This window comes from Pelophylax lessonae (assembly GCF_965119305.1).
Source record: "Pelophylax lessonae genome assembly, chromosome: 9".
Lineage (NCBI taxonomy): Eukaryota > Metazoa > Chordata > Amphibia > Anura > Ranidae > Pelophylax > Pelophylax lessonae.
This window is the reverse complement of record NC_138776.1, coordinates 242,065,920-242,093,841: the sequence shown is the minus strand read 5'-3', so window position 1 is coordinate 242,093,841 and position 27,922 is coordinate 242,065,920. Positions and strand designations below refer to the sequence as shown.

The following is a 27,922-nucleotide window of genomic DNA, read 5'->3' as shown; positions in this document are numbered from 1 at the left end:
TTATTGTGAAGGGTAGGCAGGATAGGATCCAGGAGCTGCAGATGGTTGCAGAACTGCATCATTATGTACCACAAATACCTGGAAAAAAGATATATTACATAAATAGATATACAACAAGCAGTGCCCTGAACAATGTTTTCCCTCTGGTGCTTTGAATCAGTGCTGCACTCATTTAACTTATATCTTATATTGCCATATATATATAAATTACGATACTTTAAAAAAAAAAAAAAGGGGAAAAAAAATCAACTAAAATGGTATTGATCATTGAGGTCCTGCTGCATACTTTTTCTGTACACCATAGTGCACTATGAGTTGTATTGTAGATTATTGTAGTTATAGATTTGAATTGGGGTGCCATTAACCACTTGCCGTCTGCTCACGTTGAGCCTACTGCGGCAGAGTGGTTCGTTATCGTCTGGCGACGTAGACCTACGTCGCCAGACACTCCCCTTTCTCGGCGGCGCGTGCGCGCCGCCGGAAGCTCGTTCAGTCACAGTGGGAGTCGGGCCAGGGGAGGAGCAGCGGCGATTGGCGCTGCTCTTCCCCGATCGTCGGGGATCTAGTGTAGAGATCCGCCTGCTTGTGTAAACACAAGCGGGCGGATCTCCTAAGTGACAGGCAGGGTCAGATTGCAGGGTTCAGCATAGTTGAACCCTCGATCTGTCCCTGTGTCACACAGTCACCTCCCCCCCCACACGTTAGTAAGCACCAGGCATACATTAACCCCTCCCTCTCCAATAAAATTAACCCCTTCCCTGCCAGCGTCATTTTTACAGTAACAGTGCATATATATAGCACTGATTACTGCAGTAATGTCACTGGTACCCCCAAAAGTGTCAAAAATGTCAGTCAAGGGTCCGATCTGTCCGCCAAAATGTCGCAGTCCCGCAAAAAAAAAATCGCAGATCGCCGCCATTACGCGTTAAAAAAAAAAACACCAAAAATGACAGAAATCTTTCCCTTTGTTAGTAAACGCAATAACTTTTGCGCAAACCAATCAAAATACGCTTATTGGGATTTTTTTTACCAAACATAGGTAGCATAAAACAAATTGGCCAAAAAATTTTAAAAAATTTAGATTTTTACATTTTGTTTTGGGGGGAATTTCATATAAAAAAATGTTAAAAATATTGTTATTTTTTCAAAATAAACTCTATTTTTTTGTTTATAGCGCAAAAAGTAAAAATTGCACAGGTGATCAAATACCACCAAAAGAAAGCTCTGTTTGTGGGAAAAAAAGGACGTAAATTTCGTTTGGGTACGGCGTCGCACGACCGCGCAATTGTCAGTTAAGTTCGCACAGTGCAGAATCGCAAAAAGTGGCCCAGACGTAAGACAGCAAAATCCTCTAGTGGTAAAGTGGTTAAAATTTGCACCCCAATAAACTAATGTAGCAAAGTTCACTATTGCTTTAGCACCAGGTCCTTGTGGCTTTGTGTTAAAGCTCTACCAATTTAATGAGATATGACTACTTCGACTCTTACCTGAGCGGGTACTGTTGGATTTGAGTGTTTCTGAGCCCGGCAGCCAACCACAGCCAATCTAACGCAAATGGAGAACTGCACAAGATATGTCGCAATGAAAATTCCACGGAGAACATCGCCTCCAATCTGTCAATACAAAAATAACATGTTAAAAGGATGGTTGAAGCTGTAAGAGTAAAATACCATTTTATAAATCTGCTTTGATGGGCCTAGTCTGAAAGGGTACATTACAAATCCAAGGCTAAAAGGTACACATAAAGCAGCTATTTATTCCATTTTCTCTTTTGGGAATCTAAAGATTTCATGCACACATACTGGACATACAATTAACATACTAATACTGTATCTAAGTGGCTGGTTTACAGCTCTCTGAGTCTTGGACTGAGGTAAGGAAAAAATAAGAACCTGCAAAGGAATGGCTCAGCCTAGCACACTTAAAAAGAGAAGTGTGGGAATTTTATTATTTTTTTTAATCATACTTGCCTAGGTGGATGCAACAATTGGTTTGATGCTACATCTGTCTTCCATCGGTTCTAAGGTGGAGAACAGAGCGATCAAATGCAGATGATCGTATGGTTCTCGGGTGCTCCCTGGTGGTTGTCAATCACTGACTCTCTGCTCTGACCCCCCCCCCCCATGCGCTCACTGAAGCACTGAGCTGTGGAGGGGGCGGGGCGGGGGCGGAGCAGTAGGCTCATGCTCTCAGCGACAGAGAATGATCCTCATTCATGGCTATAAATGATGTTCCCACATACAGGAGGGATGGGGATAGGATTTCGACTTTAAAAAGGGAGAAGCTAAGCTTGCCATAGTCCTACAAACTAGCATGGAATGGTCAGAGGAATTATTCCATCACATGAAGAGTAACTTGCTGCAGGAGGATGATCTTGGTCAAGCACAAAAATTCCTTGTTTCAGATATTGAAGATGAGGAAAAGAGCACTAGGCAGACATGGGAGTAAGTCATACATGTGCAAGTCACAAGCAAGTCTCAAGTCTTAACCTTTAAGTCTCAAGCAAGTCCCAAGTTACTGTGGCGAAAAGCAAGCAAGTCAAGTCGAGTCCCTGCTAGAAGTCGAGTCAAGTCATTTATTTTGGTCAAGTCACAAATCAAGTCAAAATACTGATCTACCCCAATTTTCACCTTTAACCACTTTACCACCGGAGGATTTTCCTGCTAAAAGACCAGGGTTTTTTTTGCGATTTTTTACTGCGTGACTTTAACGAACAATTGCGCGGTCGTGCGACGCTGTACCTAAACGAATTTTACGTCCTTTTTTTCCCACAAACAGAGCTTTCTTTTGGTGGTATTTGATCACCTGTGCGATTTTTTGATCACGCGCTATAAACAAAAAAAGTGCGTAATTTATGCAAAAATAACAATATTTTTCACTTCTTTTTATATGAAATTCCCCCCCAAAAAAATGTAAAAATCAAAATTTTTTAACATTTTAAGCCAATTTGTTTTACGCTACCTATGTTTGGTAAAAAAAATCGCAAAAAGCGTATTTTGATTGGTTTGCGCAAAAGTTATCGCGTTTACTAACAAAGGGAAAGATTTTTGTCATTTTTGGTGTTTTTTTTTTTTAACGAGTAATGGCGGCGATCTGCGATTTTTTTTGCGGTACTGCGACATTGCGGCGGACAGATTGGACCCTTGACTGACATTTTTGACACTTTTGGGGGTACCAGTGACATTACTGCAGTAATTAGTGCTATACATATGCACTGTTACTGTAAAAATGACACTGGCAGGGAAGGGGTTAACAGTATTGGACAGGGAGGGGTTAAGTGTGTCCTAGGGGCGTGCTTCTAACTGTAGTGGGACATTGCTATTGGTGTAAAAACAAAGATCAATGGTTCTACATAGTAGAACCGTCTGATCTTCATTTTTACACAGAGGAACAGACAGGCGGCTTGTTTACATAAGCCGCTCTGCCTTTCTCCCGCAGTACCGGCGATCGTAGTGTGACTGGCAGACATCGGGTCTGCCAGTCACACTCCCGCACTCCTCCCTGAACGAGCCTCGGTGGGCACGCGCCTCGGCGGGCGCGCGCTCGCCCGCTATTGGCTCTAGAAGGAGTGACAGGCGAGCGACGTAGATCTACGTCACTCTGCCTGGCCGGGGCCGACTGCCGCAGTAAATATACTGTGCGCAGTCGGCAAGTGGTTAACCACTTTAGCTCCGCTCACATTGCTGCTACTGCAGCAATATGGCTCGTTATCGTCCAGCGACGTAGACCTAGGTCGCTGGACTCCGCCCCTTGTGGGCGGCGCGCGCGCGCCGCCGGAGGCTCGCTCCCGCTGTGTTCAGTCACAGCGGGAGTCAGGCCAGGGGAGAAGCAGCGGCGATTGCCGCTGCTCTTCCCCGATCGTCGGGGAATCTAGTTTGGAGATCCGCCCGCCTGTGTAAACAGAGCGGGCGGATCTCCCCAGTGACAGGGAGTGACAGATCGGAGTGTTCAGCATAGCTGAACCCGCGATCTGTCCCTGACTCACTCAGTCCCCTCCCCCCACACACGTTAGTAAGCACCAGGCATACATTAACCCCTCCCTCTCCAATAAAGTTAACCCCTTCTCTGCCAGTGTCATTTTTACAGTAACAGTGCATATATATAGCAATGATTACTGCAGTAATGTCACTGGTACCCCCAAAAGTGTCAAAAATGTCAGTTAGGGGTCCGATCTGTCCGCCGCAATGTCGCAGTCCCGCAAAAAAAATCACAGATCGCCGCCATTACGCGTTAAAAAAAAACACCAAAAATGACAGAAATCTTTCCCTTAGTTAGTAAACGCAATAACTTTTGCGCAAACCAATCAAAATACGCTTATTATGATTTTTTTTACCAAACATAGGTAGCAGAAAATAAATTGGCCAAAAATTTTAAAAAATTTTGATTTTTACATTTTGGGGGGGGGGGGGGGGATTTCATATAAAAAATTTTTAAAAATATTGTTATTTTTTCAAAATGTACGCTCTTTTTTTGTTTATAGCGCAAAAAGTAAAAATCGCACAGGTGATCAAATACCACCAAAAGAAAGCTCTGTTTGTGGGAAAAAAAAGGACGTTTGGGTACGGCGTCGCACGACTGAACAATTGTCAGTTAAATTCGCACAGCACCGAATCGCAAAAAGTGGCCCAGACGTAAGACAGCAAAATCCTCCAGTGGTAAAGTGGTTAAATCAGTTAAAAGTCAGTGGTCAGGAAAGGTTTTGTTTTATTTTCAACATTAACAAAACTGCTTAGTTCTTTTTTCTTGGCATATTAAAGAAACACTTTGAATGCCCAAACAGCTCAAAATCCTTCGTCCGGTCATGTTTCAACACCACAGTCACTAAAAACATGTTAAGTATTTCCATTGTTAAACAGCCAGTGTCCTAAAATACAGAACACACTGAGGTGTTTTAACCTCCCTGGCGGTATGATTATGTCAGGAATTCTGTACCAAAAGGTTTCGTCTATCTGACGTCATCTGGAGAAGCTTCTCCAGATGACGTCAGATAGACGAAACCAGTAGAGAGCGTGACCACGTCATTTCCGTCTTACACACCCGAGGCTTGGAACGCACATCCGGCGGTTGGGACGCACGCTATCTTTCAGTGTGCACCGCAAAAGAGGAAGTTGCGGGTCCTATGCCAGACGGGAATACATTTCGTTTTTACAATATGTGAGTACTTGTCTTTTACTTGAATAAAGCTTTTTTATAAACCATACTACACTATTGGAGGCTCCTTCCCTTTTCTCCCATATACCCGGTACTGCAATGGACTTCAATATACATATACTGAGCTGACATCTATACACCAATAAGGAGAGGAACCGAGATCTGGGAACATCCTGATTACCAGTGTGTGGGAGCGATCCCCTAATAATCGACCCGCTGTTTACCCCTGTAGGGGTAAGGGAATCTGGTAAGCGCAGGACCCCAGGCTCAGGGGAACACTTCTTCTTTCCGCCCACTCACCATACTTTGGGCATAGATAAAGGAGCACCTTTTATCACCATATACGGATTGCACTTATTTAGGACTCTTTTTGGATTCAAAGTCACCGAGACTGCACATGCGTTTGGACTTATTTATTGGATTAAATATACGGACACCTTTTTGATACTGCTATTTATATATATATATTTTCATTTTTTTTTTCATTTTTTCATTTTTTAAGAGTAATTTGCACTTTTGCACTCACTTATTTATTGGTAGTCATATATATATATATTTATTTTCGCACTTCTATTTATTTGTACACTCATGATTATATTTACCGATTGTCATTTTTATGGATGTTAAATTATTACTGGTTATTATTTATTGAACTCCATCATTGTAATATTGCTTTTATTACTTCACATTTGCCACTCACCTCTGCACCTTTTTGCACGATTGCACTTATGGTATATTTCTGCTGATATATTTTAAATAAGTTTTTATCTGATGCTTTTTTATACATAAACCTGCCCTGATTTATATAAGTTTGATATTTGCTACACCAAATTATCTAAACAAATTACGCATAGATCTTACCAGGGGTTTTTGTATAGATCCCCATACAACATCTTACCATCAGTATAGTAAGATCCTATCCCCTAAGCACTCCACCAGGCAGCGCCAATCACTTCCTTTTTTCTTCCAATTTCTTTGAATGCTCCCCTTATAGGGTTGCATTTTTTGAAGTGGGCAGCAGCCAGGTGTGGTGTTAATCCTTACATATATACCCATCCTAAGCGCGGAATTACATCCACCCTTTCTCATTTCGAGTCATATGTCTCAAGTCAAAGTCAAGTCTCAAGTCATGAATACCAAGTCAAAGTCAAGTCGAGTCTTTTATTAATTTTAGTCAAGCAAGTCTCAAGTCCTCAAACTGGTGACTTAAGTCCGACTTAAGTCAAGTCATGTGACTCAAGTCCCCCACCTCTGGCACTAGGAATAGTGGAAGGGAGCAGCAAGAGGCAGTGTTGTTCCTGCAGCTGGAGCTTACTGCCAAGAGCATAATGACAAACCACACATCAGTCCAGCTGAGGGAGAGACAGAGGACCAAAGAGGAAGGATTTTCCCAAGGGGTAGAGTCAGTTTGCAGATGACTGGATGGCTAATGTGGCCTATTCATTCTGGAGGCACTGCCCCACTTACACAGACCACTGCTATCCCTAGGGCCAGTCCATAGAGATCTTTAGTGTGGGCCTTTTTTGTTGCTGCTGACAGCACCATTGAGGTCTGAAGCTTCTTCCTGCAGTGTATCAGCCGGATAAAAGTACCAGCCATTTGGGTAGCACATGCACGAGGAGACATTTGGCTTTGCACTAAAAAGCTTGATAGGAGCTGCACCTCCATGATAACAGTAGCCAGCTACACTGAGTAGGGTCAAGCGAAGGCTTGAACCTAGTGATACGTTTCCACATCTACCCATTGTCTACAGAAGCATCCTTCGCCTGATAGGTGTCTTTTCCACAGCTACTATAACAGAAGAAAAATGCAGCTAATTCCATTCCAGTGTTGGAATTAGCCCCCTTCCTCAACTTTATAGCTTACACCACAGTGGCAAGCACACAGCCACTATTATTTTCCCAGCCCTCCCTAAAACATATCAAAGATAATATGACCATGTCATTGGACCATGCTGTCAGCAGCGGGGCCACACGATGACAGACCCATGATCCAGCAAGCAGTGGTAAGGATCCTACATTTCTTTCATGGCACAGCAGGCCAATCTGATGGCAGCTTGGAAAGATGAAGGACAGGGCACACCACCCTGTCACAGCACAGTCAACTGGCCCCATCCCCTGACTCCTCGGAACCAACAGTGCCCTCAATTGCCCCAAAGCTTATGAATCCTCCCAAGCAAAACACTGGCATGCGGTTTTGTTGCTAATATATCGGGGACAAAAAGCCACACTGGGCCCGAGATTTTTGTTTTATAAAGGACTTGTCAAAAAGTTTCACTATCACATACTGTTTCCTTTTTTTTTCAGTGAATGAGTAGGGGGCACTACGTGGTGGGGGAGTGGTATATTTAAAAGGCCTTTCCAAATTTATATAAGCCCCCCCACCTGCAGATCCCCACAACCTCAGGGCCAAGGTTGTGGAAATAATTCCTTGTCCTCATCAATATATGGAAAAAGAGCTTTGCAAGGGGTTCCCCCCACCTTTCCGGCATGTTCTTTCCCAAACCCCCTTCCCTGGCCAGCCAGGCTGCATGCTTGGATCAGGGTCAGGTGTGAGTTTTAGAAGGGACCTCACACTTTTTTTCTCTTGCTTTTTGCCTGGGGATCCCCCTAAAGGTCTGGTAAATACACTGCTTAAAAAAAATTAAAGGAACACTTTGAAAACACATCAGATCTAAATGTGGAAAACATCTCATGCTGGATATCTATACTGATATGGACTGGGTAATGTGTTAAGAAAAAAATAATGCCACATTGTTTGATGGAAATGAAAATTATCAACCTATAGGGGGCTGAATTCAAAGACACCCTGAAAATCAAAGTGAAAAAATGATGCAGCAGGCTAGTCCATTTTGCTGAAATTTCATTGCAGCAACTCAAAATGGTACTCAGTAGTTTGTATGGCCCCCACGTGCTTGTATGCATGCCTAAGAATGTCGAGGCATGGTCCTAATGAGACGATAGATGGTGTCCTGGGGTATTTCCTCCCAGATATGGACCAGGGCATCATTGAGTGCCTGAACAGAGTTGCAACCTGGTGGTGTCGGATGGACCGAAACATAATGTCCCAGAGGTGTTCTTTTGGATTTCGTTCAGGCGAGCGTGGGGGCCATTCAATGGTATCAATTCATTCATCCTCCATGAACTGGCTGCATACTCTCGCCACATGAGGCCGGGCATTGTCGTGCACCAGGAGGAAACCAGGACCCACTGCACCAGCATAGGGTCTGACAATGGGTCCAAAGATTTAATCCCAATACCTAATGACAGTTAGGAGGCCATTGTCTAGCCTATAGAGGTCTGTGTGTCCCTCCATGGATATGCCACCTCAGACCAACAATGACCCACCACCAAACTGGTCATGCTGAACAATGTTACAGGCAGTATATCATTCTCCATGGGATCTCCAGACCCTTTCATGTCTGTCACATGTGCTTAGGGGTAATCTGCTCACATCTGTGAAAATCACAGTGCGCCATTGGCTACTTGCCAATTCTGGTATTCAAATGGCAAATTCCAATCCACAGTCCTGGGCAGTGAGCACAGGGCCCACTAGAGGATGTCAGGCCCTCAGGCCACCCTCATGAAGTCTGTTTCTGATTGTTTGGTCAGAGACATTCACACCAGTGTCCTGCTGGAGGTCATTTTGTAGGGCTCTGGCAGTGCTCATCCTGTTCTTCCTTGCACAAAGGAGCAGATACCAGGCCTGCTGATGGCTTAAGGACCTTCTACTCCCTGTCCAGCTCTCCTAGAGTAACTGCCTGTCTCCTGGAATCTCCACCATGCTCTTAAGACTGTGCTGGGAGACACAGCAAATCTTCTGGCAATGGCACGTATTGATGTGCCATCCTGGAGGAGTTGGACTGCCTGTGCAACCTCTATAGGGTCCAGATATCACCTCATGCTACCAGTAGTGACACTGACCCTAGCCAAATGTAAAACTAGTAAAAAACAGTCAGAAAAGATGAGTAGGGAAAAAATGTCAGTGGCCTCCACCTGTAAAACCATTCCTGTATTGGAGGTTGTCTCATTGTTGCCCATCGAATGCACCTGTTGTTAATTTAATTAACAGCAAAGCAGCTGAAACTGATTTAAAAAAAAAACATCTTCTACTTAACTGACCCAAACAATATCCCAGAAGTTTACTTGACTTGATGCTATACTCTGATTAAAAAGTGTTCCTTTAATTTATTTGAGCAGTGTATATTAGGGGGAACAGATGCATTTTTTTTTTCATGGGGCCCCCCTAAAATCCATACCATATGTGAAGAGCCTGGTTTGAATACTGGAGGGGATAACTCATGCTATTTGTTTTTTTCTTTCCTACACAATCCCTGCCACTTTGTCTACATTCCACTGCCAGTCGGACTGATAGCTAAATGAACCTGGCAGAAATGACTCACGATTAGGAAGCCAGCGGCTTCCTAACAACCAACCTTAGAGCCCATTCAGACTAGCGCGACTTGTCAGGCGACTTGTCAGCCTGACAAGTCCCGCTCGGTCGCGAGCCATAGATTAGCACAGGACCCGTTCTAATAGGAGCGACACAAGTCACTCCGACTTAGAAAAAGGGTCCTGTACTACTTTGGGGCGACCTGGAGGCGACTTGTATTGACTTCAATTATATGAAGTCCGTGCAAGTCGCGCCAAGGTCGCTCCACCAAGTCGTGTCGCCCCTGTCTGAATGGACTCTAAGGGGAAACTGTCACATTTAGTAGTCATAGTAATAAACGTTTCACTTCCCACTGCTGCTGAAGCTTCAACTTGGCCTCCAAACATGCAAAATTTTATCCAAACTTAGGTTCAGATTAAACCAGCAGCTTTTTCCTAATGATAAATAGATAAATGATAGTGAAATACTTACAATACAAGGATAATAATAATACCCAACGCAGTAATAATAAAAGAAGTAATCCACAATGTTCAGTGTCAATCCGAGCACAGAGATTATTGATATTACAATGCTCAAGCCCACGGAACCATTTATCTATAAGAAAATAAAGACACGTTGCTTAAAAACTCATCTTTATCTTACTGTATTTATACATTGTTAAAATATATTTTTGACATTTTGGTGTAGGGACTCCAATTTGTTGAGATGCTCAAATGTTGTCATAGTGGGGGTCTTCCCTGGAAAGATGAGGTCGGGTCTTGTAGATAGGGGGTAGGGCATTGAGAATAGCAGCAGTGTTGTTATCCTACTGAGCACGTGCCTTCAATTAGTCCTTGGACTTCCTATCACGCCTTCTACAGTTCTGATGGGCAGACCAATAGTCAACTAAGTGCGCATGGCAGGCGGACATTGCTGCTGCTAATTGGGAGGCGGTAAGTTAGCATTGTCAATCTCAGATAGGAAGTGTTGTTCATGGCAGTTGAAAACTCTGCAGTACGGCATGATACCTAACATACAATTAGATTTAGCTGGCACTAAAAATTGACAAAAAAAAAAAAACAGCGGGGGGTCTCCCCACCCAATGGTATGGATTTTAAGAGAAACCCCATGCCAAAATTAAAAAAAGAATGGTATAGTGTAAACCCCCCCCCCCCTTAAAATCTATACCAGACCCTTATCCGAGCATGCAGCCTGGCAGGCCAGGAAAAGGGGGAATGAGCGAGTGCTCCCCCCCTCCTGAACTATATTAGGCCCCATGTCCACAACATGGGGGGGTGCTTCCCCTCCCAAATAAAATTTCCCATGTTGATGAGGACAAGGGCCTCTCCCCCACAACCTGGGCAAAGGGCATTCTCGGTTGATGATGTCACAAGGGAGTGGGGTCAGCTGGTGATGTCACTGGATGGCCCCGCCCCTTATTTTATTTAGTGGTGGGATGCGGCAGAGCTGTCATTCTGCGGTAGACAGTGTCCAGTGCGAACCGCTTTTTCTTATTTTTTGGGGGGTCGGCAGCGTTCATCGTGATTGACTTTGGATCTACTTCCAGGGATATTGTTTTTGTTTGTTTTTTGTTTCTTTTAATAAAGGACTTGTCAAAAACTGACTCCATACTCATTCACATAGTGGGCGCTGAGATCTGTGGCCCCCTTGTTAAAGGGGGGAGTCCAGAATTCCGATAAGTCACCCCCCCATCACCCACCACCACTGGGCCAGGGTTGTGAGGAAGAGGCCCTTGCCCAGGCACTAGCTCATCCCCCCTTTCCTGGTCTGCCGGCTGCATGTTCAAATAAGGATCTGGTGCTGATTTTGGGGGGGCCTCCATGCCATTTTTTTTTTTTTTTTTAACTTTGACATTGAGTTCCCCTCAAAATTTCTACCAGACCTAAGGGCCTGAAATGGATTTGAGGGGGAAGGGGACCTCACACCATTTTTTTCTACATCTTGGCATGGGTTTCCCTTAAAAGTCATATGGATTTGGGGACCCCCCACACTGTTTTCTCAATTTTTATTGCTGGCAATTCTTTCGTTTACAATCCCACTGACAGCTGATGGCTCATTTGTTGTTAACCACTTTACCACCGGAGGATTTTGCTGTCTTACGTCTGGGCCACTTTTTGCGATTCGGCACTGTGCGACTTTAACTGACAATTACGAGGTCGTGCGACGCTGTACCCAAACAAAATTTACGTCCTTTTTTTCCCACAAAAAGAGCTTTCTTTTGGTGGTATTTGATCACCTGTGCGATTTTTACTTTTTGCACTATAAACAAAAAAGAGCGTAAATTTTGAAAAAATAACAATATTTTTCACATTTTTTTATATGAAATTCCCCCCAAAAAATTGTAAAAATCAATTTTTTTTTTACATTTTTGGCCAATTTGTTTTCTGCTACCTATGTTTGGTAAAAAAAAAACAATAAGCGTATTTTGATTGGTTTGCGCAAAAGTTATTGCGTTTACTAACTAAGGGAAACTTACCAGGAAAGGTTAAAGGACCTTAACATGTATAGCTTGGAAGAAAGAAGAGACAGAGGGGATATGATAGAAACTTTTAAATACATAAAGGGAATCAACTCGGTAAAGGAGGAGAGCATATTTAAAAGAAGAAAAACTACCACAAGAGGACACAGTTTTAAATTAGAGGGGCAAAGGTTTAAAAGTAATATGAGGAAGTATTACTTTACTGAGAGAGTAGTGGATGCATGGAATAACCTTCCTGCAGAAGTGGTAGCTGCAAACACAGTGAAGGAGTTTAAGCATGCATGGGATAGGCATAAGGCTATCCTTCATATAAGATAGGGCCAGGGACTATTCATAGGATTCAGATATATTGGGCAGACTAGATGGGCCAAATGGTTCTTATCTGCCGACACATTCTATGTTTCTATGTTAAATCATTTAACACATTTTACAATAACCCAGCTACTCTAAACCCTTAAAATCTTTCTATGAGCTTCTTGTATTCCCATGCCCAGCAGCACACAAATTGGAAAAAGGAGAGTCAGAGACAATCACCACACTATTGCTTTATACAAGGCTGTCAGTCAAACACAATGAACATGCTTACAGGAGGAAAGATTACAGTCTGGCTGGAAAGATGCTTGAAGTGTGTGAATCCTTATGCAAATAGGGGTTGAGTAGGAATCTACAACATGGGGTAAGTCCAGGAAATAATTTGGAATGATCTCATGTTTGGGGTTTCAAGTCGGTATAAGGGGTCTAGTGAGTGAATCAATTAGACTATAAAGTAAACTGCTGAGATACATGGGCTGGGGTGAACCATAGAGGATAATGTCACATATCCAGAAACTATTCTGAATTCTCTCTTGGCCACCAGAGATGTATAGTAACTAAGTAGAACTACTTCACTACTGTACTTAAGTTCCGAAAGTCGGTATCTGTACTTTCCTGGAGTAGAATTTTTTTCTCCTACTTCCACTTTTACTTCACTACATTTTTTAAATGATTTCAATACTTCTACTCCGATATTTATTTTTTTTTTGTGCGGCATAGTTACTCGTTACAATTATAAAAATTGCCACTGCCAGAACAGTAGATGGCAGGTTTCGTGAAGCTCAAAACATGTGTATTATCAGCGCATACGAAAATAAATGCTACTGTATGTATAAATAAAAGCTGCATTTGAAATAATAAAAAACAATATGATGTTCAAACCTTTGACTTCTTTCTTTAATAACTACATAACACAGTACTTGTACTTTTACTTTCAGTACTTGAGTAGCATTTTTTTTTCAAAACTACTGGTACTTTTACTTTCAGTTCTTGAATAGCAAAATTTAAAAAAAAAACTACTTGCAATACTTAAAGCAGAGTTTCGGGCACAAAAACTATATATTTTTTTTTTTGTGCCCCTCCGCTAGGTAGACCCGACCTGAAAAGGAATTGGATAGTTTTTTTTTTTGTTCACTCACCTTTTAATTGAAGATCGTAAATACTCACCTCACAGTTATTCCTCCCTCGGAGCCGCGGCTCACCCCGTCACTTCCTGTCTCGCTATGATTCCTGGGAGCTGAACGTCATAGCTCCCAGGAATCAATGCGACGGCACTGGCCCCGCTCGTCATTCCCCAAATCCAGGTGTGAAAAACTTGTTGCATCTTTCCTAAAAAGACTCCTGGCTGTATTAGATCAAAAGGGGGCTTCTACTAAATACTGAGCAAAGGGTCTGAATACTTAGGACCATGTGATATTTCAGTTTTTCTTTTTTAATAAATCTGCAACAATGTCAACAATTCTGTGTTTTTCTGTCAGTATGGGGTGCTATGTGTACATTCATGAGGAAGAAGAATGAACCATAATGATTTTAGCAAATGGCTGCAATATAACAAAGAGTGAAAAATTTAAGGGGGTCTGAATACTTTCCGTACCCACTGTATATATATGTATATATATATATATACACACAAAAATGTATTGCCTTTCATTTCTATTTTAAACAGAATTTGTTTTTTTTTTTTTACAAGGTGATCATATACAATCACTAAAAAGCAGACAGGTGAGTCACAATAGGGCAACCTGTCACCTGTCTGTTTAAATTATTGTATACTTTATCTTTACCATTGTACTATTATATTGTAGATTTTAGCACCCTTCTCTCCCCTGAAGAAGGAACAAACATATATCTCCGAAACGCACTGGGTTGCTTTGTAAACACCTTCAAGAACCTGGTCTCCTACTCTATATTGGCCAGCTTCGTGCTCCAGCAAATCAGAGTTTCAGTATATAACATTTTGTGCCATCATGTTATGTGTTTATATGATGTGATCTACCACTGACCTTATGGTCATCTTTAAAATTGTAGAACAATAACATTTTGGTAATTTTTATTAAACTTTTTGTTACACATCCTTACTATTTCCTTAGTTTGCCTTTAAAATCCCATTTGGAGTATTATTGTTCTCAATCTGAGTTTTTTTGGGACGTTGACAGAACTCCCTATTTGGTGAAGACCAGCATGTAATCAGCCTATCTCCCCACAACCTGAAGAAGGACCCAAGCAGGAAGTAAACAGAAAAGAAGAAAACTCAGGGCTACAGTGTCATGTGACCATGGTTTAGACCCTTAGCGCCAGCGCCTCCCGGCCCCTAAAGGGGTTTCAGATGGTGGGAGACAACGTTTATGATCACGTGACCAACGTAATTGTCAGTCACATGACCTGAAAGCTGCCTACAATCGCGAGCTTTCCATTAGCCGCCAGGAGCATGTAGGGCATGCTTGGTTTGTACTGCGGTACGTAGATATGTGGCCACTCTGCACCAAGGTCCTCCCGCCAAGAGGCCGCATATTTGGGTTAAAGTAAATTAAAAAACGTTATTGTATTGGTTCACTTACCCGACACATGGAAGGCTTGGATGTAGCTGCCACTGTTAAAGATCCTGCAATGATGTTCTGCAAAATACAAGCAAAATGTTCTTTAGCTAGAAAACAAAAATGGTGGATCAGTGGTTTTAGGCTTTGTCAAGTGAGCAGGATTTGGCCCAGTGGTTGGCATTTGTTATGAGCCTAATGAACTTATTGCTTTAACCACTTGACCTCTGGAAGATTTACCCCCTTCATGACCAGGCCATTTTTTGCGATACAGCACTGCTTTACTTTAACTGCATGCTGTACTCAAATTAATTGATGTCCTTTTTTTCCCACAAATAGAGATTTCTTTTGGTGTTTTTTTTTTTTTTTGCACTATAAACAAAAAAAGACAGATTTAAAAAAAAAAAAAAAAAAAAAAAAAAATTACTTTCTGCTATAAAACATATCCAATAAAATAATTGACAAAAATCTAATTTCTTCATAAATTTAGGCTGATATGTTTTCTACTACATTTTTTATGGTAGAAAAAAAATAAAAAAAAAATCCCAATATGCATATATTGATTGGTTTGCACAAAAGTTATAGCATCTACCAACTGTGGGATGTTTTTATATATTTATTTATTTTTTACTAGTAATAGCGGTGACATTCTGACATTGTGTTTTATGTAGTCCTATGCCCAACAGCCTGTATATTATGCAGTCCTGTGCCCAGCGCTCTGTGTATTATGCAATCTTGTGCCCAGCGCTCTGTGTATTATGTAGTCCTGAATTCAGCGCTCTCTGTATCATGTAGTCCTGAATCCAGCGCTCTGTGTATTATGCAGTCCTGTGCCCAGCCCTCTGTGTATTATGTAGTCCTGCGCCCAGCATCCTGTGTATTATGTAGTCCTGCGCCCAGCATCCTGTGTATTATGTAGTCCTGTGTCCAGCACTCTGTGTATTATACAGCTCTGTGCCCAGTGCTCTGTGTATTATACAGTCCAGTGCCCAGCGCTCTGTGTATTATACAGTCCAGTGCCCAGCGCTCTGTGTATTATACAGTCCTATGCCCAGCGCTCTGTGTATTTTTCAGTCCTGTGCCCAGCGCTCTTTGTATTATGTAGCCCTGTGCCCAGCGCTCTGTGTATTATGTAGCCCTGTGCCCAGCCCTCTGTGTATTATACAGTCCTATGCCCAGCGCTCTGTGTATTATGTAGCCCTGTGCCCAGTGCTCTGTGTATTATGTAGCCCTGTGTCCAGCCCTCTGTGTATTATGCAGTCCTATGTCCAGTGCTCTGTGTATTATGCAGTCCTATGCCCAGCGCTCTGTGTATTATGCAGTCCTGTGCCCAGCGCTCTGTGTATTATGCAGTCCTGTGTCCAGCATTCTGTGTGTCCATGATGTCCAGCTTGCAACACAGACCTCTCCAAGATGGTGCCCAGAGCACACAGCAGTTCCTGCACAGATACATTGGGGGACATGTGGGGACATTTAGTAGCAAGAGAAAACTACAAAGATATCTCACTGAGAGAATAACAATGAGAAAACCAATCCTAGGTGTATGTTCTTTGTGGGTATGGTAGCATTTTGGCATGATTCCTTATGTTTCGTAGTTTCTTGGGGTCAGTGTCTAATATGTATTACCTTCAAATGTATGTAGTATATTGGAACCTCATATGTTAAGAACATGAAATATCAAGTAATTACAAACTTTCATAAATGCATTATAAGTATTTTTTACTTACAAAAATAGCTCCCCAAAATGCGATTCCACTGAACACGGTAGTAAGGAATGAAGTGAAAACCTGACCAATACCCATGCCAATGTGTAAGATGCCCCAAAGGATCAGGACAATCTAAAGGCAGAACAACAAGAAAACATTTTATTAGGCTAACCACAATTAGTTTATTTATTGGGATAAATTAAAAAAATGGTGATAATAGATAATATATATATATATATAAACCTTCTGCACTTTCCCTATAACTAAAAACTAAACAAACCCTGCTAAAAAACTAGATAATATAAGAGGCAGCTAAACACCAATCTGCATCCAACCACCTTTGCAAAAGCAATGAATATTTACTACCTTCAAGGTGCTTTGTGCATTGGTCCAAATCATTTGGAAGAGGGGGGATTATGGTGTGGGGTTGTTTTTCAGGGGTTGGGCTTAGTACCTTAGTTGCAGTGAAGGGAATTCTTAAGGTGTCAGCATACCAAGACATTTTGGACAATTTCATGCTCTCCGCCTTGAGGGAACAATTTGGAAATGGTCCCTTCCTGTTCCAACATGACTGCGCACCAATGCACAAAACAAGGTGCATAAAGACATGGATGAGCGAGTTTGGGGTGGAGGAACTTGCATGGCCTGCACAAAGTTCCAACCTCAACCCAATAGAACACCTTTGGGATGAATTAGAACGCTTCTTGAAGAAAGTACAGCCCGGAGCAAAAAGAACAAAGAAATAGGCGGAGGGAGAGCATGACTTGGCCATCAGTGGAATTGTCTCTGAAAGGGTTAACATGTTAGGCAGTCTGGGGTTTGTCCTTCTATTGGTCAGGGCAGCTAAGGGAGGGGCTGTAGAAGGGGGGAAGTGAGCTCACTGTAGTCTTTCCCTCTATTGGTCAGGGCAGCTAGGGAGGGGCTGTAGAAGGGGGGAAGTGAGCTCACTGTAGTCTTTCCCGGGCTTCAGTTCCAGCGTGGGTGAAGAAGCATTCCCGCCCGCCCGCCCCTACATTGGGATGTCTGTTTCATGTGTTTATGTGCTGATTTTCGGTTGGGGGTCTTTGGAGGTGTGTCTGGTAAAACCTGCTGTACTTAGCAGCTGAGGGTCACCTGTGGAATGCCATGTTAATAGATGGGTTAACTGGTATTTTAAATTGGGAGGTATCTGCTGTGTGTTGAGGTCGTCCCCGAGCCGGTGCTGCGGCTGGGGACAGTTAAGAGTTACACAGATACACAAAATGGTACTTGGTATTTGGGGCCTCCAAAGATCGGCAACCTTATGTGATCTTTTATTTGAATATTTTGGTTCCAGTTTTAAGGAACGTGTTATATATATTTTGTTATTGGTTAATAAATGGCCACGTTGGCCAATTTTACTCCAATAAAGGTGTCCGTGTATTTATTGCAGGAAGTTCATTGAAAGGGTTTGGGATTTGAGATAAGGGTTATGGTAAGTGTCCAAATTTCATCTGGGGTGCCTTAGTCATGGTCAATCATTCCTATAGACACACTCCTAAACTTTGTGGAAAGCCTTCCCAGAAGAGTTGAAGCTGTTATAGCGGCAAAGAGTGGGCCAACTCAATATTGAACCCCACGGACTAAGACTGGGATGTCATTATAGTTCACGAGGGTGTAAAGGCAGGCGTCCCGATACTTTTGACAATATAGTGCATCTAGGAAAGGATCCAATCCTTTTTAAAACAATCCACTGAGCTGTCCAGAACCAGCTCTTGAGGGGGGTCTATTCCACGTTTTCACAGCTCCAGATTTAAAGAGTGCCTCCTTGTCCTCTGTGATGACCTCAAAGTGAATAACTCAATACCAAGTTCACTATATGGACCACTTATGTATTTATACATGTTGATCATATCCCCCCCTTAATCTCCTCTTCTCAAGATAGAATAAATTCAGTTCCTCTAATCTTTCCTCATAGCTGAGCTCCTCCATGCATCTTATCAGTTTGTTTGCCCTTCTCTGCACTTTCTCCAGTTCCCTGATATCCTTTTTAAGAACTGGTACCCAAAACTGAACTGCATATTCCAGATGAGGTCTTACTAATGATTTGTACAGGGGTAAAATTATATCTACCTCTCTTAATACACAAAAGGACTTTGCTCCCTTGGCATTGCATGCTATTATTAAGCTTATGGTCTACCAGAACACCAAGATTTCCTCAGTTTCTCCCCCTAGTATGTATGATACATGCATATTCTTAGCCCCCAAGTGCATAACGTTACATTTATCAACATTAAACCTCATTTGCCACATAGTTGCCAAATTAAATAGTGCATTGAGGTCAGCTTATAAGTTGGAGACATCGTGTTATGACTTTATTCCACTGCATAGCTTGGTGTCATCTGCAAAGACTGAAATGCTACTTTTAATCCAAGACCCTATACTTATTTATAAATATAAAAGTAAGGGGTATTACTTTGGGGTACACCACTGATAACCTGTTCCATCTGTGAGGAACTGTGTCAAACGCTTGTGCAAAATCCAAGTATACCACGTCCACATCCACCCCTCTGTCCAAGGTTTTACTTACCTCCTGATAGAAAGAAATCAGGTTTGTTTGACAATTTCTCTTTTTCATGAATACATGCTTTGTTGCTTAACCGGTTGCCGACTGCGCACAGTATATTTACTGCGGCAGTCAGCCCCGGCCAGGCAGAGTGACATAGATCTACGTCGCTCGCCTGTCACTGGGATTTGAGCCAATAGTGGGCGCGCACCCGCTGAGGCTCGTTCAGGGAGGAGTGCGGGCGTGTGACCGGCAGACCCGATGTCCGCTGGTCACACTACGATCGCCGGTGCAGCGGGAGAAAGGCAGAGCGGCTTATGTAAACAAGCCGCCTGTCATTCTCCCCTGTGTAAAAATGGAGATCAGACGGTTCTACTATGTAGAACCGTTGATCTCTGTTTTTACACTAGTAGCCATGTCCAATCACAGTTAGAAACACGCCCCTAGGACACACTTAACCCCTCCCTGTCCAATACAGTTAACCCCTTCACTGCCAGTGTCATTTTTACAGTAACAGTGCATATGTATAGCACTGATTACTGCAGTAATGTCACTGGTACCCCCAAAAGTGTCAAAAATGTCAGTCAAGGGTCCGATCTGTCCACCGCAATGTCGCAGTACTGCAAAAAAAAAATCGCAGATCGACGCCATTACTCGTTAAAAAAAAAAAAACACCAAAAATCTTTCCCTTTGTTAGTAAACGCGATAACTTTTGCGCAAACCAATCAAAATACGCTTTTTGCGATTTTTTTTACCAAACATATGTAGCATAAAACAATTTGGCCGAAAATGTTAAAAAATTTTGATTTTTACATTTTTTGGGGGGGATTTCATATAAAAAAAGTGAAAAATATTGTTATTTTTGCAAAAATTACGCTCTATTTTTGTTTATAGCGCATGATCAAAAAATCGCACGGGTGATCAAATACCACCAAAAGAAAGCTCTGTTTGTGGGAAAAAAGGACGTGAAATTCGTTTAGGTACAGCGTCGCATAACCGCGCAATTGTCCGTTAAAGTCACGCAGTAAAAAATCGCAAAAAAACCCCCTGGTCAGGAAGGGGGTAAAATCTTCCGGGGCTTAAGTGGTTAAAATGTTTTTTTTTCTAGTAAAAACATTTCTATGTGGTATTTTATTAAACTCTTCCTAACTAAAGAAGTTAAACTAACAGGTCTATAGTTATTTGGTAAAGACTTTGATCCCTTTTTTAATATAGGCACTAGAGCTGCACAATTCTGGCCAAAATGAGAATCACAATTTTTTAGCTTGGAATAAAGATCACGATTCTCTCACGATTCTCTGTGTAACAAAAAAAAAATTGGGATAACTTTACTGTTACGTTTTTTTTTTTTTATTCATTAAAGTCTATTAATTGCGTTTGAAAGACTGCTGCGCGAATACAGTGTGACATAAAATATTACAACAATCGCCATTTTATTCTGTAGGGTCTCTGCTAAAAAAATATATAAAATGTTTGGGGGTTCTAAGTACTTTTCTAGCAAAAAAAAACGATTTTAACTTGCAAGAAGCAAGTGTCAGAAAAAGGTCTAGTCTTTAAGAGGTTAAACTTCCTTTCTCCCTGGCAGAGGGAAGGAAAAGATACAATGTAATCATTTTGTTTATAGTTACTGGGAGATAAATGCTGATAGGCTTTGTTTGCAGGAGGCTTTTTTTTTTTTTTCCACAGCTGCAGCTATGCAAAGAATCGAGCATATGTCAGGTTTAGATCGTCAGGGGGGGTGAATCGAGATCGCGATTTTCATACGATTAATCATGCAGCTCTAATAGGCACCACATTGGCCGTACGCCAATCCAGTAGTACTATGGGAAAAAAAAAAAAGAAGAAAATTCTGAGCTCAACTCGCCAGCTAATCTGCTACCAACTGAAATCCTGTGTCTAACAGGTTGCAAGTACATTCGTAAGCTGCAGAGCCGCTCCAAGGCGCCCCGATATTTCTGCAGTTCTAACTCTTGTAAATTTATGAGAGCCTCCACAGTGGAAGCACATGCATTCAAATGGATAGATAGAGGGCAGGTATGCCTGGAGGTAGCCCAGCCCTCCCTAAAGGCACATGTGCATGTGCTTCCACTGTGGAGGCTCTCATAAATTTACATTGCGGCCTACATGCTCAGACATTACTTTTTTGAAGAAATTTTGGGGGACAACTGAGGAGGAAAGAGGGACTTTGTTCCAAAATAGAGACAGTCCTCTAAATCAGGAACAGTCGGGAGCTATGCAGTTGCAACCTGTCTGTACTCTTGGGGGCTGGGGGGAATAATGCCTACCCAGCCATGTCCAACTGAGACTGAGGCCTGGTTCACACCTATGCCTTTTTTTAGTACCTTTTCCGTTTTGCAGAAACACACTACAGTCCATTTAACATGGTTTCCTATGGGTCCCGTTCACATCTGTGCATTTTATGGAAAGGACCAGGGACTTTTTTTCTGGTTTTTGGTTCGATACACTTCAATAGATGAAAAACGCAAAATACACCTGGGAAATGCAAACTGCAAAAGTGTAAACCAGGCCTTATTAGGTCATTATAGTGTATGCAGGCCTTCCTGCTTTTAAAAAATGCTGGCAAGGCTTGCATAAAAATGTACAGAACAGAAGATAGTAAGGATCTACAGAAAGATTTGCTAACTCCTTGCAATTTAAACAGCTGACATTAAGAAGATTGTATTATTACAGTCAACTATTATTTATTACTGTGTGGGATCTAGAATATTCTGTCTTTAGTTACTGTATTAAGTATATAAGGCAGGCTTGTCAGCGTGGGATACAACGAAGGACTATAGGTGGTTTGGTACATGTTGGTACCCCCTCCTCCCTAATATAGGATGCTGTGACGGTGTGTTGTACCTGCCTGGAGCCAGTTATATACTGCAGATAGGCTGCAATCATTTGATATCCCCCTCTGCACAAAAAAACATTTTCTTTGTTCTGCTTGATTGGGTATGAAGGTGAAACTGGATATATGAAGTGTTGCCGTTAGAGTTCTGATCACTGGATCCTCCGGACAATTGGCTGCAGCCGTGGCTTCCACCCTATCTGGCTGTGATGGGATACCAGCCTTTTAAACTTATTAAGCGGCACCCTGATTTGGAATAGGGTGATGGATACATATCTACACACACATATGAGAATAGATATGATCTTCAGATGCTATGTATGATTACTAAGTTTATCGCTATTATTGTCCTACGTTTGTAACGCTCCCACATAGTGTGGATTTACAGCTGCAGAAATATTCCACTTCAGTAGTCATGTAGAGAAACGCTGAGACACCAATCCCAACTCCCAAGACTCATCATGTGTGGATGATCTCAATTCAGCAAGTAGATACACACACTCAATAAGATGTTCCTAGAGTAACTTATATGTATAGTAATATAGTGATGATAGGCTGAAGAGACAGGTTGGGTAGAGATGGTAGATGACAGACACTTGAAAGGAATGTTCTTGAAAGTAAGATAGTAGCAGATGGGATGCAGATAGGTTTAGCAATCATGCATGGTAGCAGATGATAGAGTAGCAGGTGAACATACAGGATAGACCAACCCAGTGCAAGAGCAGATGGTATTAGGCTCAAGAGCTAGCAATCTTAGTTAATGCAGATGTAGTAATAGTCCTTATTATGCAGAGCTAGATAGTGTAAGCTTTAGTATGAAGGTTATAGAGGTTTCCCCTGTGGGGTACTTATCACTAGTAGCAATGTAGTAGAGGAGAGGTTCGGCAAGAGCGGATGATCCGGTAGCGGGATACAGGGATCAGCAGCGTGGATCCGATAGCGAGTTATGCTTGCAAGCATGAGAGCTTCAAGGCAGATTATGCAGCGTTGAACGAACATGTGAGTGAGACCGCCGGAGGTTGAAATAGCCGCTCCAGCGGCGCTCAGTGATGACAGCATCGGTCTTAAAGGTGTATGCGCACCTTACCAAAAGAGAATGGTGGGGAGCATACACTTAGGAAAAGTGGAATTAGGGTACCAAAGGTACCAGAACATTACAACGTTCTGCCACAAACTGCCACCTCCTGAGTCATTAAAAAGGAAATACTGGTCTGTCATGGTCTCTCTGGCCCTGAGGAAGCCTTGAGCGAAACGCGTCAGCTTGCTGGGGACCTACATTGACCACGCTCCATCTGAGACCTACCTATCATCCTACACAGGCTTTGGTTTTTCCCTATTGGGATGTATTTCTACCCTAATGACTCTTATTAGTTGATTTAATATACAATTCCTTTATGTATTCTGTCTTTGCTAACATGCGCTTGATTGCCCATATTTGTAAGCTAAATAAAATGTAAATTGTTTTATATATATATATTGGTTTTGGTGTGATCCTTCTCCTCCCATTTTTTCTCCTCCCATTTTTTTCAGTCCTCTAATATTGTATATCAATTAGGGGTAGGGGCCCCATTACACGGTACTTTCTTGTGTCTAAGTATATAAGGGATTGATGGGTTAGATTTTCCTCCTCCATATGATGTCACATGCCCAATAGGAAGGTACTATACTTTATTAGTGCAACATTTTATCAGAAAATGTAGCATAGTCTTACATACTGTACATCACCCCTGGCATTAAAGTCAACTAACACTGTACTTTGATACCCAGTACTAATCAATGTGTACAAAAGTGTAGTGCTAATGCAGACAAACAGTGCAAAAATTGTGATGCACTCAGTCTAGCGATAAACTTCAGCATACAGTAAGCATACATAAATTGTAAAAGCCCTTCTAATATACAAATAAATAGTGTGAAAAAAATAAGTGCATCCCAGATGATGTCTTAGCACAGTGTTTCTCAACTCCGGTCCTCAGGGCACACTAACACTAACAACGTTTGCAAGAAAACTGAAATACATGACAGGTGATATCATTTGCTGCTCAGTGATTGCAGTATTCTAGTCTGCATCTCCCCAAGTAATGCTTAAAATCTGGCCTGTTAGTGTGCCCTGAGGACCGGAGTTGAGAAACACTGTCTTAGCAGACAAAACGCGTCGGATCCATATTCTATCCAGGCCATCATGTGCTATATGTCATTTCCCTGTTGATTTTAGTGACTAGATTTTTATCTTTGGCTATAACTCAAATGTTCTACTTTTTTAGGAAATACATTATATACGGTTTTACACTATGTGGAAGCCTTTTTGTGTTTTCATGATCCATGAGGAATGCACAAAACAAATGAGTAAGCAGCTATCCCATGGTGAGGTGGTGATGTGAGACTCTTCGAATTGCTTTTGTAACCAGGATTTGTATTGCACATGTTTTGTTGATTCAGTACCACAGTATCTGAGTCCATATGTTCTGATAAGCATAATACCCATCTTCGGTGGTGGATATTTCCATTTGGGTTATATATACTGTACAAAATTTAAAAAAACAACACTTGTTTTTTCCCCCATTTTTCATGAGCTGAACTCAAAGATCTAAGAAAACCGGGATTCATCCATGAAGAGAACACCTCTCCAAAGATCCAGACCCCATCGAATGTGAGCATTTGTCCACTCAAGTCGGTTACGACGACAAACTGCAGTCAGGTGGAGACCCCGATGAGGGTGAGGAACATGCAGATGCTCTTCCCTGAGACAGTTTCTGACAGTTTGTGCAGAAATTCTTTGGTTATGCAAACCGATTGTTGCAGCAGATGTCCGGGTGGCTGGTCTCAGACGATCTTGGAGGTGAAGGTTTTGGGCTGGTGTGGTTACACGTGGTCTCCGGTTGTGAGGCCGGTTGGATGTACTGCTGAATTCTCTGAAACGTCTTTGGAGATGGCTTATGGTGTCAACGAGTCTGTGGTAGTGAGCCCTTATAGATCCCCAGCTCAGGATTCCCCAGGGCGCGGAGTCTAAGCCCCAGCCTGCTTCTTCACCAGGGCCCCTGATGGTGGGGATGGACTTGCAACAGACTGGAACCAGGTCGCGGCCCCCAGGTAGGCCCAGCTGAGGATGTGGAGACCGCTGGCCTGTGCAGGGTAAACAGGAGACTATAAGGAGATCCAAGAGACAAGCCGAGGTCAGGACAGGCAGCAGACGAACATAGACGGAGAAACAAAGCCGGGTTGGTACACAGGAGATCAGCTACAATAGCCAAGGGATACACGGATGGGAGCTCAGAGAACAGCGATGTTGCTCAAGCAAGGAGCAGTGCACTGAGCATGTGTGTATATATAGGGAAGCATACAGGGAGTTGACCCAGGAAGTAATTGACAGGAACAGGATATAACCCACAATGGAGCAGGCGACGCCCATAGAAGCCCAAACACCACATGTGAAGGGAGACAAGACAGAAGCACTGCAGAAAGGAGGAAAGAATATACAGACAAAACCATAGGCTAACTTGTGACATATGGTAGAGAACTTAACATTCAATTCACGAGCAACCGCTCTGGTGGACATTTCCGCAGTTAGCAAACCAATTGGACCCTCCCTCAAAACTTGCGACATCTGTGGCATTGTGCTGAGTGATAAAACTGCACATTTTAGAGTGGCCTTTAATTGTGGCCAGCATAAGGCACACCTGTGCAATAATCATGCTTTCTAATCAGCATCTTGATATGCCACACCTGTGAGATGGATGGATTATCTCGGCAAAGGAGAAGTGCTCACTAACACAGATTTAGCCAGATTTGTGAACAATATTTGAGCAATATTTGAGAGAAATAGGCCTTTTGTGTACATAGAAAAAGTCTTAGATCTTTGAGTTCAGTTCATGAAAAAGGGGGGCAAAAACAAAAGTGTTGTGTTTATAATTTTGTTCAGTGTATATACACTGCCATTTATAATAACTTTGGATACACTGGAACTCCTTCAGTGCCGGTTCACACTTATGCGCTTGCGCTTGCAATGCGAATTTGAAGTGCGAGTTTACCTTGTGTTTTTCAATAGTACCAGCGCGATTGTAATGAAAATTTGATTGTGTTGATTATGTTAATTAAGCTCAGGAGGGGTGGAGCTGAGGGGAAAATCAAACAAAAAATAAGAATTCGCACATATCTGAACTGATAATGCGAGTCCAGACCGATTTACATTGATGTCTATGGAGACTAAATTGGCAATGCAACGCTGTAAACTCGCACAAGACCCTTTTTATCATCGCATCACATTCGCATCTGGATCGCGACGCATAGATGTGAACGACCGTCATGAATTCAATGTATTTTGTAAATGCATGCGATTGGAGACTATTTAGAACGCATCGCATTCGCAGTACAAGCCCATAAGTGTGCACTGGCACTCACTTTGGGACTTTTTTTGTTTACATATATAAACTCATTTTTTTGATACTTACTAATTTGCACTTTATTGATCCATAAGCTATATGGTTCTTGAGAATTTCATTGTTTTTGATACATTGTAAATATAGCGCTGCACTTTTTACTTTATATATGTGCACCAACCACCCAGACAATAGGAAGTTAAATGTTATAGTCCAAAAAAACGCAAACACTCAAATCTCCAGGACAAGTATCCATCAGATTTCATTACACAAAAACAAGGCAAACAGATTCATTCAATTCTATTAAACATTTTTTTAGAAGTATATGCTTGCCACACTTACCCCCAGGGCTTTTGGTTTACCCCTCAGAAATTCTTGATGGAACGCAGCTGACTGGGCCCCCTGATGTATAACTGTAAATGTTGGATTGTTCCACTGCTGTGCAATAGGGGCATTCGACATCTGAGGGTTAGGAGGTAGATTATATCCGGGGGCACCTGGAGGAACATTCCACTGGGCAGGTGGAGGGTAAGCAGGGTTGAATTGTCCAAAATTTGTGTTGTCATACTGGGCTGAAGACATTTTTAAGCCTCACTAAAAAAAAAAAAAAAAAATGAACACCCAGCAGAAATTAGGGAATACTGTATTCTTGTACACACTCTAAACAAATATAAAAATTATAGCAAATAATCATTGATTAAAAAAATTGCTAAATGTATTTTAAATGCAAAAGGTTTACCCCCCCCCCCCTTCAAGACCAGGCCATTTTTTCCGATACGGCAATGTGTTACTTTAACCACTTTACCACCGGAGGATTTTCCTGCTAAAAGACCAGGGGGTTTTTTGCGATTTTTTACTGTGTGACTTTAACGGACAATTGCGCGGTCGTGCGACGCTGTACCTAAACGAATTTCACGTCCTTTTTTTCCCACAAACAGAGCTTTCTTTTGGTGGTATTTGATCACCTGTGCGATTTTTTGATCACGCGCTATAAACAAAAAAAGAGCGTAAATTGTTGTTTTTGCAAAAACAACAATATTTTTCACGTTTTTTTATATGAAATTCCCCCCCAAAAAAATGTAAAAATCAAAATTTTTTAACATTGTCGGCCAATTTGTTTTACGCTACCTATGTTTGGTAAAAAAAATCGCAAAAAGCGTATTTTGATTGGTTTGCGCAAAAGTTATCGCGTTTACTAACAAAGGGAAAGATTTTTGTCATTTTTGGTGTTTTTTTTTTAACGAGTAATGGCGGCGATCTGCGATTTTTTTTGCGGTACTGCGACATTGCGGCGGACAGATCGGACCCTTGACTGACATTTTTGACACTTTTGGGGGTACCAGTGACATTACTGCAGTAATCAGTGCTATATATATGCACTGTTACTGCAAAAATGACACTGGCAGGGAAGGGGTTAACAGTATTGGACAGGGAGGGGTTAAGTGTGTCCTAGGGGCGTGATTCTAACTGTGCAGGGACAGGTCTACTAGTGTAAAAACAGAGATCAACAGTTCTACATAGTAGAACTGTCTGATCTTCACTTTTACACAGGGAGAACTGACAGGCGGCTTGTTTACATAAGCCGCTCTGTCTTTCTCCC

General features: G+C 42.1%; 1 protein-coding gene across 1 annotated transcript; it reads right to left on the bottom strand.

Annotated features, from left to right (window-relative positions):
- On the bottom strand, positions 1–26,904 carry LOC309564340 (membrane-spanning 4-domains subfamily A member 8-like; the record flags this gene model as incomplete). The annotated part of the gene is made up of 6 exons (XM_082268966.1): positions 1–78; positions 1,488–1,613; positions 10,015–10,137; positions 14,893–14,949; positions 16,596–16,706; positions 26,665–26,904. The coding sequence occupies 6 exons, from the start codon at positions 26,902–26,904 to the stop codon at positions 1–3; spliced, it is 735 nt and encodes a 244-aa protein (XP_082125092.1).
- Positions 26,905–27,922: the final 1,018 nt, after the last annotated feature.